The sequence below is a fragment of the Nyctereutes procyonoides genome, unplaced genomic scaffold (genome assembly GCF_905146905.1).
Source record: "Nyctereutes procyonoides isolate TBG_1078 unplaced genomic scaffold, NYPRO_anot_genome, whole genome shotgun sequence".
Classification (NCBI taxonomy): Eukaryota; Metazoa; Chordata; class Mammalia; order Carnivora; family Canidae; genus Nyctereutes; species Nyctereutes procyonoides.
Genome location: NW_026575145.1, coordinates 15,104,221 through 15,118,226, shown reverse-complemented (window position 1 = coordinate 15,118,226; position 14,006 = coordinate 15,104,221). Strand labels below are relative to the sequence as shown.

The window sequence follows — 14,006 nt, the reverse complement described above, 5'->3', positions numbered from 1 at the left end:
ACTTTTTTAGCCACTAGTTTTAATTTTCATTGATTTTTTTAAATCTCTGTCATTTCTCCTGTGTTTATTGGTTGACATTTCACCATATAAATGAACTCCTCTTTTCTTCCGCAGTTTGAGTTTGTGTGATGTTTCCTCATTATTAAATTTGAATTATACTTTTTTGTTAGAAATACCACTGTGGTGATATGTCTTTTAAGTACATCATATCTGTTGAGACAGAATGTCAATTTGTCTCAATATAGGTGATACTAATTTTCATTATTTGGTGATGTCTGCCAGGACTACTTCACTGAAGTTAAAATTTTATTTAACTTTGTATTTATTTATATTGATATGGATTCATTTGTTCTTATATAGTCAGTGAGTTATAATCCATTAAGGTTTATATATATTTTGTTACTCAGATCATCATAGTTTAGGCTCCTTCATGGTTTTTTGTGTCCTCTTAAGATATGTCCCCATAATTCTTTAAGTACTTTTTCGGTTTTCTGGTACAAAATGTACCAGGCATGGCTTATATACTTTTCCTGATTCATCCTTGAAATCAGCCTTTGCTCCAGATTGCTCTGGTTTGTTTTGGTAGAGAATGGTATTTAGAAACCAATATTGGGGCTGCTTATGACCAACCGTCTTATTAGCAGAAGAAGCTAGGAAAGCTAAGAAATGTATTATGTATGTGTATATATATGTACTTTCTTCTGTAGCAATCTTTTAAAAATTGTGAATTTATACTGTTACCTTCAATTTCAGTCTAATGCCACAAAGCACATATAATTCTAGTCCCCCTTTTGTTATTAGTAATACTCTTCTCCAACAGTGAGAATTGTTACTCCTTGTATTCTCCACATATTTACTAATTTGCTCAGGTCTGGAATATGCAAAAAGTGTACATTATACTCTAGATTTGAAACCTACTAAGTAGAGTTGAGCCAGTGCTCACGGGGTGTTTTTTTGTTTTGGTTTGTTTGGTTTGTTTTTTTTTTTTGTTTGTGTGTGTGTGTGTGTGTGTGTGTGTGTGTGTGTGTGTGTGTTTAAATTTTTAAGGTCCAATTACCTAGAGTGAAGTACACCAAATTTAAGGGTACACTTAGATTGAGTTGAGACAAATAGATACCCCTGTTCCATCCACATACTTGTCAAGATACAGAACATTTTCATCATCCTTTATGTCTCTTCCCAGTTAGTTTTCCAACCACCCAAGATAACCTCTTCTGATTCCCCCCCATCCTCCACTTATAGGTAAGTATTAACCTATTTTAGAACTTGATATAAGTGGAATCATACAAGATAAATTTTTTGTGTCTAGTTTCTTTCATTCATTACAGATTAATTCATGTTGACTGTGTCAGTAAGATTTTATGACATTTAAAAATTAACTTTAGCCCGTGAAACTTTTGTCATTGGATTTATGCTCCCTTTCATTATGTTCATGGATTTCTGAATATTAACTTTTCCCCCCAGCATGAGATATACTTCGTTCTCCTTTCCTATTGTGTATTCTTTGTAAAGACTAAAATAATTCTAATATTTTATATCTAGGTGAGATATGAGAAGGAATTAATAATACAATTGTCCCATGCATAAGCTGTAACATTGGTCAAGGAATGTTTGAGATAGTCTGTTTTTTCATTGTTTTTTTTTTGGGGGGGGGGGTTGTTATTACTCCTGTGATCAGAAGGGTACAATGCCTTATCAAATTGAGTGTCTTTTAGAAGTACTTTGAGGAACTTCCTGTTGAACTTCGAGAATAGCTATAGATCTTTGGGCAAGTAACATAAATGTTAGATCTTTTGTTTTTTGTTTTTTGTTTTTTCCGCAAGTCCCTAAGACTTTCTTCCCCTTCCCCCCTCCACTATAATTTCTTTATGTTGTTAAGACTCTTTGATTTCTATTAATTTATCTTCAAAATCACTCATTCATTACTCTCTCATCTGCATTCTGGTTATGTTATTTCTTCTAAAATTTCCAGTTCTTACTGTATTTCTGATTTTTTGCTGTAACTTTATATTTTTTTGTTTTTGGTGTGTTTATAATTGTTCATTGAAGTATTTTATGATAGCTGCCTTAAAATCCTTGTCAGATCATTAGACAACTGAGGTCTGTGTCTGTTAATTGTTAATTATTTTTTCTCACTCATGTTCAGATTTTCTTGGTTTGTGGTATGATGAATGATTTTAACTTTATTATTGTATCCTGGACATTCTGGATATTATGCTATGAGACTTTGGATCTTCTGTTTTAGCAGGCCTCTTCTGACACTGCACCAGCAGGGGAAGGAGAGCTGCTTCATTACTTCAAGTTTGGGATGGAAGTCCAGTTGTCCTACTTGGTTTCTATTGGCCTCTGCTGACATTACCATGGTGGGGAGGGTAGTTTCCCTCAGGATTCTAGCCTCCATTCATCCCTCTGGACACTTTAGGGAGGGTGGAAGGGTGCATTTCTTACTGCTAGGCAGAAGTGGAATTCTAATCTCCCTACTTGGTCACAACTGATAAATGTGAGGAATGGGTTTCATGGTCTTTGGCCAGAGGAGGGCAGTTATAATAAAAAATGTTTTGTTTTGCTTGCTTGCTTTCTTTGTCTGTTTTGTTTTGCTTCCTAAGGCTATACCTTTCACTAGAGAGACCAGGCTTCTCTTGTGGTAGGTTTTCTGTTACTTTGTTTTTCTTTTTCTTTTTTGCCTATGTTCAGCTGGTATTTCTGGATTGCAGGCTTCTGTTATCCAGTCCAGTAAACCTAAGTGGCTAAAAGAAAACCCAGAGAACTCATTGTCCTATTCTTCAAGTTCCAAGGTCATTAGATAGCTCATCTTCCTTCCACTATTCACAGTCTTTTAACTTTTTATATATTGTGCTCAGAAATTTTAGCTGTATTTGGTGGAAGAAATAGGGAGAAATTTGTTTTCTCATTTTGCATGGAACTAGGTTTCCTAAATAATTTAACAGAAAAAGTAGTCCATTGAGAATTTAAAAAGAAATGCCAAAGAAAAATTTAAATTCTTAACAATATTTTACTGTTTTTGTAAGTCACTAAGAGATATACATAAAGTTAAATATATTTGTTGTAGATATGTATGTAGGTATAAAAGCTTACGTATTTCTTTATTCCTTTAGGATTATGTACTGAAGGACTCTACCGTGTTAGTGGAAACAAAACAGATCAAGACAATATTCAAAAGCAGTTTGATCAAGGTAAGATATATAAAATAAAATCATTTTTTAAAATTATTTTCCTTATTGAAATTCCATGGTAGGAAGATTGGTTTTTTAAGGGTACAGGATTTTGAGGGGAAAGAGTTTTGAAGCAGGATTAGAAGTGTGTGATAGAATACATACCACAGTCAGGAAGTAGAAGAGCTATAAATCCATTACCAGAATTAGAAAAGCAATAAATTTACTTACTACATACCAGTATCTTTGTATATCAGGAGATGGTGCTTATTTATTTATTTATTTATTTATTTATAAAGATTTTATTTATTTACTCATGAGAGAGAGAGAGGCAGAGGGAGAAGCAGGCTCCATGCAGGGAGCCCAATGTGGGACTCGATCCCGGTGTGGGACTCGATCCCGGGATCCCAGGATCAGGCCCTGGGCTAAAGGCAGAAGCTAACCCGCTGCGCCACCCAGGATCCCCAGATGGTACTTATTTAAAGATGCAATTGAAATTTTTTTTTTTCATGCTGTAGGGCCAACTAACCATTAGAAATAAAAACAAAACTGAACTCCCTACTCTAAATTCTATAAGAAATCAAAGTTTTAAATACAAAAAATGAAAACTGAATATTATGGAGAAAAAGCAAATATTTTTATAATCCTGGAGTAGAGAAAAGCCTAAATTTGATATGAAAGTTAGCATAAACAGGGTGATAAACTGGACTACCTAAAAATGTAAAAAGTCTTTGTGAAATTGTGGATAAAACCTAAATCAGGAGACAACCTATAAATTTGTGGAAGGTGTGGAATATAATCTAGGCTAGATTTTAAGCAGTTCAAATCAAAGAAAGTGATCAAGCATATGAAAAGCTCTGTCTCTATGATTTGTAGATATAAAAAAGCAGAAACATTTGGTTTTGATTTATTACCAGTGGAAAAGATTGTTGACAGAGTATAGACAAGCAGGTATGTTACACACTCCTGCTTGTAGGTGCCTTTTAAGAGGCAATTCATGTATATCTGTTAAAATTTAGATATCTTTGCTAGAGAAACTCCATTTATAAATATGTTACAGAAGTCTGTGTAAGCTTACAAAGATACACTTGAAAAAGCATTCATTGCAGCATTATCTGAAATTTTTTAAAAGGAGGAAAGGGCCTACCCATTGTGCTTATAAGTAGAATACTAGATACTTACATAAAATGTAGATTTGTGTGTGTTGAAATGGCAAAATGTCCATTGTTGAGTGGTGTGTGTTTGCCTTGCTTTGAAAGTGTATTGTATATATAGTACTTCATTTTTAAAAAAGATTTTGTTGGGAAATCTGTTGAGACTTTATCAGATTTGTATGATTTCAATTATAGTAATGAAGGAACGGGTAGTAGTTAATACTAGGGCCTCTTGAATTAGATTTCCTGGTTTCATTTTCTGGTCTGCTACTTACTGTCTTTGTGCCATAGGGAAGTTAAGTTTTCTAATTCTTTCATATTAAGAATGAGAGTGATTAGAGGAACTATGATGAATAACGAGATAATGAGTGTTCTGTGGGACACAGCATATTAAATATTCTTCAAATAGCTATTGTTACAAGGAATGTAGCCTAGGAAAATAAGCTTTAGTATATACAAGTGTTTATCATAATGGGGATCCCTGGGTGGCTTAGCGGTTTAGCGCCTGCCTTCGGCCCAGGGCGTGGTCCTGGAGACCTAGGATCGAGTCCCACGTCAGCCTCCCTGCATAGAGCCTGCATCTCCCTCTGCCTATGTCTCTGCCTCTCTCTCTCTCTCTCTCTCTATGTTTGTGTCTCTCATGAATGAATAAATATTTTTTTAAAAAAAGACAAAAAAAAGTGTTTATCATAGCATCTTTAATGTATTTAAATGAAATCCAAATGTTCAGTAATAAAATGTTATGTAAATTGTTAAATTTGGGGGAATATTTTGTGGTCATTAAGACTATTTAGGGCAAAAGGTTAATAATGGGTTAGGATATATGTAGGTTCTTTAGTACTGTACTTTCAAATTTCCAGTTATATTACAATTAAATGTTATCTGGCACACAGTAAAGTTTTTAAAAGTTGCCTGTGAAATTTTAATGATCTTAAGTAATGCCTTAAAAATGAAATCCAGTATAAAATGCATTTATGATTTAGCTGGTGGTTTTGTTTTGTTGATTTTTTTAATGAGTAGAAAGGGCTGTAAGGAAATACGCTGATATAAAGTATAAACAGTGCTTGTCTTTAGGTGATGGGGTAAATTATTTTTGTTGGTCTGTGTACATTTTCTATCGTAAGTATCCGTTGTACTTAAAAAAGTAAAAAAGCGGTTCTTTTAGTAGCAAATTAACCTTATGACACCCCTTTAGTATGTTCCATACTTGTTTTTAAGTCAAAACTTCACTGATAAGTTTTGAAATTAAACTATTTCATATAAAAAATTAAGTATAAACTTAGAAGGTATAATTTATATGCTTATTTATATTCAAATTTATATACTTGATTCCTGTATTTTGTCTTTCTGTTTCCTTATGGCTCTTTTGAACAGCTTATGTAAACAAAATATTCTAAAAGATAGGTATTAGTGAAAGCTAATGTTCTTAAACATACTAATAAGCCTAACAGCATTTTTTTGTTGTAATAGAAGGTGCTTCTTACTTGGTTCTCTCTTCCCTTATGTCAGGCAAACTTACATTAAAACATTGGGAGAGGGATCCCTGGGTGGCTCAGCGGTTTGGCGCTGCCTTTGGCCCAGGGCGCGATTCTGGAGTCCCGGGATCGAGTCCCACATCGGGCTCCCAGCATGGAGCCTGCTTCTCCCTCTGCCTTTGTCTCTGCCTCTCTCTCTCTCTCTCTCTCATGAATAAATAAATCTTTAAAAAATTAAAAAATAAAAAAAATAAAACATTGGCAGAGAGATGAATCAGCCTATAAAGAAACATGGCTGATGAGAAGATTCTAAAAATCTTTGGATCTACAAGTACCTGTTTAGCTTACTTCTCTTATGATAAATTAAAATTTTATGATATAAATTATAAATTTCAATTCTTGTTTTATAGATCATAGTATCAGTCTGGTATCAATGGAAGTAACAGTAAATGCTGTAGCTGGAGCTCTTAAAGCTTTCTTCGCAGATCTGCCAGATCCTTTAATTCCATATTCTCTTCATCCAGAATTATTGGAAGCAGCAAGTAAGTTATAAGCCTCTTTTTTTTTTTTTCTTGCAGGGGTTGATGATTGTGGGTTTTATATATTTATTGCTATATATTAAAATCAGTCATGCGCTAGACTGTGTAGCTAATAAAAATTTAGCTTATAAGATTCTTTGGGGGTAGGGAGTGTTCCCAGGAATACTTAGTTTTAGCTGCTTTCTCAAGTGACTCAATGCTCCTAGAAGTTTGAAGATCATTGTACTAGAAATTTCAAATTTGCATTTTTGATCCAAACTCAGAGGCTTTGTAAGGAAATTAAATGAACTTTTCAAATGAATGTATCTGTGATATTTCAGTAAAATATTAGCCAGTGTATGGTGTGTACACATGTGTATTTAGACTTTTTAAAGTAAAATTAACTTTAGTCTCATATCTTCAGTCATTTTTTGAAAAAGTAAGGTAGGAAAATAGGTACTTACTCAGTATTACCATTTCCCATTTTACCATCTCTGAGTCACTTCAACCTTCTGTGATTAGCTTTATTTACAGAAAAGCTGTTGTAATAGATGATAGTATATTTAGCAGTTTCTTTAGAACATTTTGTTTACCTATCCTAATGTGCTTCAGACAGATTATTCATTGTCTTTTACAATAAGTAGAGCAGGAAGCTTTATCAAATATTTTTATTTTTATTTTTTTTATTTTTATTTTTTTTATCAAATATTTTTAAATATGAGTTTCAACAGATTCCTCACTACTTTAATTTTACAGAAATCCCGGATAAAACAGAACGTCTTCATGCATTGAAAGAAATTGTTAAGAAATTTCATCCTGTAAACTATGATGTATTCAAATATGTAATAACACATCTAAACAGGTATTTTTATTTTTATTTTTACAAATGCACTATAAATTTCAAACTTCAGACTTTATAAATTGGATAAGTAATAAGACAGAAAAGGACACAAGCTAATTTAAACATACAGTTCAATTTTGGTTCTATTTTTTTCTGGATTTTTAAAATAGATTTTCATCCATTTGTTTAGAGAAAGGTATGTTATCCTAATTTAATGATTATATAAATAGTATAATAGGTAAATTTTATCTGTTTTTTTATTACTGTTATTCAACAGTTCTCTACTATAGAATCTTAGAATTTCAGATGTGGAATGACTCTTAAATAAAAAAACAAATTAACCTATCTGAAGTTGGAAAAATTGAGGTTTAAAGAAGGAAATTATGTGCTCAGTATCATATAATTAATAAATGACATATCTTATGAGTAGAACCCATCTTATTAAGAGGTTTCATTTGCTTTTTCTATCACTGTGTTGCTTTCCCTTGCTTAATTAAGTCTTCATTTTCTCAACTATAAAAACGAGAAAAATAACACCTCATAGAATTGTTCTTGGGACTAAATAGAATTATTAGTATTTATGCTAATTTTTCAAAAGTTTACTCTTCATAATATTTTGACACTTTAACAAACTGAAGTTTGTTTTTGTTTTTTTTTTAGTATATAACTAATAACATCAATGCTGAAACCCAAGTACATTTCAGTTTATACCTCTTAAAAGAGAATATTAACCAATGTTTAAAGGTTCATTGTTGCAGTCAGCATAGTATAAAATTAAATGAACATTTCTAGTAACCAGTCTTTGAAGTCTCCCTCCTTGAGAAAATACCAGCATACTAGTATTGACATATAATTGGAATTGTCATCTTCTGACATGGAATATATTATCTTTTAAAAATTACCATACAAGTGGTTCTTTTTTGTTTTTGTTTTTTTTACAAGTGGTTCTTGGTATGATAACAGTTGTGTACATGGTACTCGGAGACCTTACTCAATACGGAGTGTAAGGATGGTTGGTGACCATGTTATTGTCTGGCCAGATTAAAGTGCTCAAGTAAGAATTGAACTTCAAAAAAGAATAGAGGAAAAAAACACAGGGAAAAGCGTGTTCAAAGAATCATGGTGCTAGCCCACAGTCAGTACTGTTAGACAGTTACATGTTTGGCTTCAGTAATACAGCCACACCACAAAAGCACATGTGAAATGTTGCAGAATAGCTGAGGACTTTGTGATTCCAGTAGAGAGAAAGGATGGACAGAGTAAGAATTGAGGTCAGAAAGGGAAAAGAGACAGTATGAGGTCATATAGGACAGTATTATGCAGAGTGTAAGGGACTACCTTTAATCCTCAAAATGTTTTACTGTTAAGATAAAGGTGTTTCATGAGTGTATGTCACTAAGCACACTGTTAACTTCAACTGACATTTATGAAGAGGTGAGGAATGAGACTTTCTCATTGAAAGTAGCATTGCATGCCTATTACCCCTGGAGAGTAGAGCAGAGAAAATAACATCATCAGACTTTTAATTTTAAAAGGAATAATCAACTAGAGTGTAATGGGAACTCTGTGTACCAGATATTCTTATACACTAGGGAAATAGCAAGTGAATAAAGCATTCATTCATTTCATGGAACTTAAAATCTAGTATAGGAAGTAAATGACAAATAATACGTAATGGATGATTGACAAATTGCAAATACTAATCCATACAGTTACTTTTTTTGTTACATTCTCTTTCACCTTCCATATTGAGTGAGTTACTGTGTCAAATCCATTTTTTCTCCTTATTAAATTTCCTTCTTGTTCCTCTGCTACTGCTTTAGGTTAGCCATAATCATTTCTCATTTAGGTAACTCTGATTTCTTTGTAACTAAGCTCTTTCCATGGCAGTTTTCCTATTGATTCTCCTTTGAGATCTTTCTGTAAATATCTCTTTTGATCGAATAACATGCTATACCCTAAATAAAAAACTGTTAAAGTGGTCTAGTTCTAAGTTCTTCAGTTATACCTTCTTTCCATTTCCCCCAAGCACACACCAGGTAACTGTATTTAACTCATAGCACTGAATTAAAAGTATTAATTTGTCTTATCATTACATCTTAGTGTGACTGCCTCAGTTTTCAAAATGCAGTCCTCAGCAGGAGCAGCATCACCTCTGAACTTGTTAGGAAAAAAAAAAAAACAGAACTTGTTAGGAATGCAAATTTTCAGGTCCCATCCCAGACTTAATTATCAGTGTGTGCTTTAACAAGCCCTCCAAGAGGTTCTGATACACAACAAAGTTGAGAAAACACTGTTTTGACTGAATTACCCTTCCTTCTTACCATTTTACCAGTTGCCCATCACTCTTAACTCAAACATTACCTCTTCAAAGAAGCCTTCTCTGGCCACTCTCATCTCCTATTTGGTACCTTTCTTTTATAATTTTTGACCCAGCAGTTAGACCTGATACCCATACCTTTGTGTCTTTCAACCCTATAGATTTTTTTTTCTTTTTTCAGAATCTGTATTTTCCTACTGCATAGAAATACCTGAATGAGCCCACTATATTTTAACAAAAGGTTAATTTTATTCTGAATATTCTTATTTTGTTTCTTAACAAATAGTAATATCTTTTACCATAGAACACATATTTTTAGGGCACATATTTTACCTCACATGAGCAGTTCCTATGGTTGAGGAGAGGGGATTCTTTGGTTTATATTTAAAATATTTTGATGTGCAAATTTAATTATGAAACTTTCCCACCACCTTGCATACCAGGCTGTTTTCTTTATGTGTGGAATAAGAGGATCAGATAAAAATACTAAGATTCTTTGTCAATTTAATAATTTTTAGTTATAATTCAAGATTTGCCTCGTATGCTCCTTGTTTATTATAGACAGTGATAGAAGTGCTTGTTCACATATTTAAGAAACTAGATATAAATCTGTTAATACTGTATGATCATTTACAAATTATTATTCCTAAGAATTTTAAGGTGAAATGTGTTCCTGTGAACTGTTGTCTTTCAAATTAAATTTGTAGCAAGGTACAAGATATTTAATGATTGGAAGATTCTTTCACAATACTAGAAACTAATTTTTTTGAAATTTGAGAAGCCTCTTGGAGCATTTGATGGAGAAATTTTTCTAAAATTGGGGTTTTTTCCAAAGTTCAAAGAGCTGGTATACCATAGTTTGTCTTTTTCATCTCTCATAATAGTCAAGGAATTTGGATATGCAATTAGAATTTTCTGTTTCTGTTCCCAGAAACTCATTAAAATTGTCACATGTCCTTTATACTGTGAGAAAAAGGGTTTGTTTGTTTCCTCAAACAAATTAAGGAGGCTTCTATAAATTATAAAACCCTTGGTACAATATATTTTTAAAGACTATCTTTGGTTCTCATGAGGAATGGATTTTACCGCTCTCTTATTACTGGAATGTAGTTGAACATCTTAGAATACATAAGAAGAAAAATGCTTTAAATTTGAAGGTAAGATAAAAGGTTATAAAGCTAAATCATCTGAGATCTAGGATACTTAAATTGTCATGGATTTTGATTGGTTTCTAATTGTTTTTTCCTATCATAATTTCAGGGTTAGTCAGCAAAATAAAATCAACCTAATGACAGCAGACAACTTATCCATCTGCTTTTGGCCAACCTTGATGAGACCCGATTTTGAAAATCGAGAGTTTCTGTCTACCACTAAGATCCATCAATCTGTTGTTGAAACGTTCATTCAACAGTGTCAGTTTTTCTTTTATAATGGAGAAATTGTAGAAACTGTGAACACTGTCGCTCCTCCACCACCTTCAAACCCAGGACAGTTGGTGGAACCAATGGTACCGCTTCAGTTGCCACCACCCTTGCAACCTCAGCTGATTCAACCACAGTTACAGACAGATCCTCTTGGTATTATATAAGTAGGAATTGATTGCAGACAGCCTGAAATTGACAAAAAGCAAATCTAGGCATGCATGTTTCAGGGTTTAGTAGTATACTTGATTTTTCTTGCAGGTAATACACATTCAAAATGATGAGACATTTTCTTTTTGAACTATATGATATTCCTTATTCACTTACATTACAAATCTAAGACCATGTGATAAGCATGACTGGAGAGGTTTAATTTTTATAAGCAAAAATAGCTATAAAATACAAAGCTGCTGTTGCATGCAACCTTATTGCAATCAGTATATCATTCCTGTGGCATTTTCTGTCACATTATATTGTGAATAAAATTTTTCTATAAAAATTAAATGATTTAAAAACTCACATATATGAAACATTTAATGCTTTTCAGCCTGCTTTATGGCTGATTTTGTTATTTGATGTGCTAATTTGGGCAACTTAATTTACATTTTAGCAATCTGTGTAGATAACTAAAAGCCCAGTTAAGTATTTTATAATTTCAGGCTACTTATGCCATGCTTGGGATGTTGTTTGAAAGAAAGAAAAATACACTTAACATATTTCTACACCTTCATCTTCTAAATAAACCTGTGGATGATTTGATGAGGGGTAAACGAAAATATTTCTTGTACACGCATACCAAGGATATACTTGTGGCTAAAGTGAGTTGATAATGTTGTGCAAAGGATAGTTGTCACCAACTCATTTCTTTATGGTCCATAATGAAATAAACATCTTGTATACTGTTAATTCTGTAAACAGATGCATGTTCAAAAGATCTATGATGGTCTTGTAATCTTAATCTAATATATTTTAGATATTTTAATTTTTTCCCTCTTGGGAAATACATTTAGTATAGTGTAGAAAATACTTCATGACATTTTCATATAAGGTTATATAACTTTTCGTACATAAACATGAAATTTGTTGTAGAAAATTCTTTAAACCAAACATTTTAATCTAGGACTTCAATTTAATCTGTTCCTTGAATCTATTTTTATGTGGCCCTTAAAAACATATCCAAAATCCATTGCTAATATAGCAATAAAAATACTTTGGGTACTGACAGCCTCTTTGGAGTGTGTATATATAAAATTACAAACTTGTATTCATATTCTTTTCTGTGATATGTTGTACTAAAATCAAATTGCTTTTGCACCATTTTTTTTTAAACAATTTTTTTCTTTTGACATTGGTACCATATTTGCTGTAAATGACTGCTGCTTTGGGGGTTAAACATTTTGTTAGTGAAGATACAACCAGAACACTAAATTATGGATAAAAATTTCAGAATAGATGGCATAGGGTAAATATTTTTAGGCTTCATTCAAAATTGGTTTATTAAAAACCATGCCTTTTTTTTTCCGGAAAAAAAATGGCATGGTTTTTCATTGTTAGGTTATATTTTTCTGTAGGAAAGAAGAAATTCTTTGGTCCGTGTTGTAATACTCATTCATACTGCAATTTTAAGGTTGTCTTATGTGTAATATAGTAAATAGATCATTTTGAGATTTGAGGCTCCTAAGAGTTTGATTTGCTCATTTTCCCCTAAAATAAATACTGTCTTTCCCAACTGTTATGTCCTAGGTATTGTACTTCTAATTTTAACTTCAGAATCAAGATATCAACATGAACCAGGCTGCTGTTGAAGTACATGTATATTATAAATTATCTTACTTGTGTTATACTCTTATGTGTTATTATCTTTTCTAAGAAAACAAAGTCCCTATTATTCCTATTGCAAAGCACACAGGAATTAAGAAAGTACAGTAATTTTTAAAAAGAAAAATCCGGTAAATGTAGTATTCTTAACTTGTTCTATATTACTTAATAACCTATTGTCTATATAGCTTTAATTTATAGCTGTCAGTTTAACATTGGCATGTCTGGCAAAGAAAATTAAACTTTAAGAGTTTTATAAACTGTTTCTAGGTTGCTAAAGAATTTATTTTTCTACTATATATGGTATAGACAAAGCTCAAAACTATGTACAGGAAAAAAAGCCTGACTATTTCTTTTGGAAGTAGGCTGAAAAGAGAATTTTCAGAACTATACTTGTCTTCAGTTCATTCGGTCATGACTTTGCTATTGTAATATGTGAATCCCAGTTTATTTAAGCTATTCTCTTTTATACTATGTTAATTTAACTTTCATGTACATTTAGTATCATTTTTGTTATTAAAACTATAGCATTTACCATTTTCCACATTAACTACCTTACATCTTCCCCAAAACTTCTCTCCATTTTTCTATGCATTCTATAATTGATTTGAAAACCTTCGTAGTGGGTCATTTAAAATTCTACATTTGGTTCAGTTAACCTGTAGGCTACAGTTAATTGAAAATTAAAGTAGAGTTTAAAGCTCAGTCTGTTACACTGAATTGATTGCGTTTGTTTTTGCCAAGGGTTTAGATATGTTTTTAAATCTTAGGAAAATAATTCTAAGAACAGAATAATATAATTAAACTTTTTTTTCTGGTAAGTTACTGGAAGGTTTCACTGTTTAGGGACATATTATATATGAGACTTAAAGGATGAAAAGAATATTAGATAGTCTCATAATTATGGGTAAATATTAAGGCATTATATTTTACAATTTTAAATAAAATTCCATCTACACACATGTTGCCATTGTTTCATTTAAGCTTCAGTGCTTGACCAGTGTCTAGATTAGCAATATAAAGAAGCATAGTGGTACTCCTTTTCAGATTTTTAGTAGACTTATTGGAGGACAAATCCTATTCATCAGACACCAGAATATACAATTAATTTTAGAACAAAATTCCAGGCATAATACGTTTCCATTTGAAATGATAATTGTTTAGTAGTGCTTCCCCCCCACCCACCATTTACGATGTATATACTGTAGGTGACAGCAATCTAACTTAGCCAAAAAGCAGCTTTTATTTTCCATACTGTGTATAAATAATGTAGACCTTTCTTTTTT

General features: G+C 32.2%; 1 protein-coding gene across 5 annotated transcripts in view; it reads left to right on the top strand.

Annotated features, from left to right (window-relative positions):
* Nucleotides 1–13,425, top strand: part of ARHGAP5 (Rho GTPase activating protein 5) — a 79,536-nt gene extending 66,111 nt beyond the window's left edge. For all 5 annotated transcript variants that reach the window (XM_055309073.1, XM_055309072.1, XM_055309074.1 and 2 more), the window contains 4 exons: nt 3,117–3,194; nt 6,213–6,344; nt 7,077–7,182; nt 10,742–13,425. In XM_055309073.1, coding sequence (XP_055165048.1) covers nt 3,117–3,194; nt 6,213–6,344; nt 7,077–7,182; nt 10,742–11,069 — 644 coding nt within the window. In that variant the 3' untranslated portion in view covers nt 11,070–13,425. The remainder of the gene's footprint in view (nt 1–3,116; nt 3,195–6,212; nt 6,345–7,076; nt 7,183–10,741) is intronic.
* The last annotated feature ends 581 nt before the right edge of the window (nt 13,426–14,006 follow it).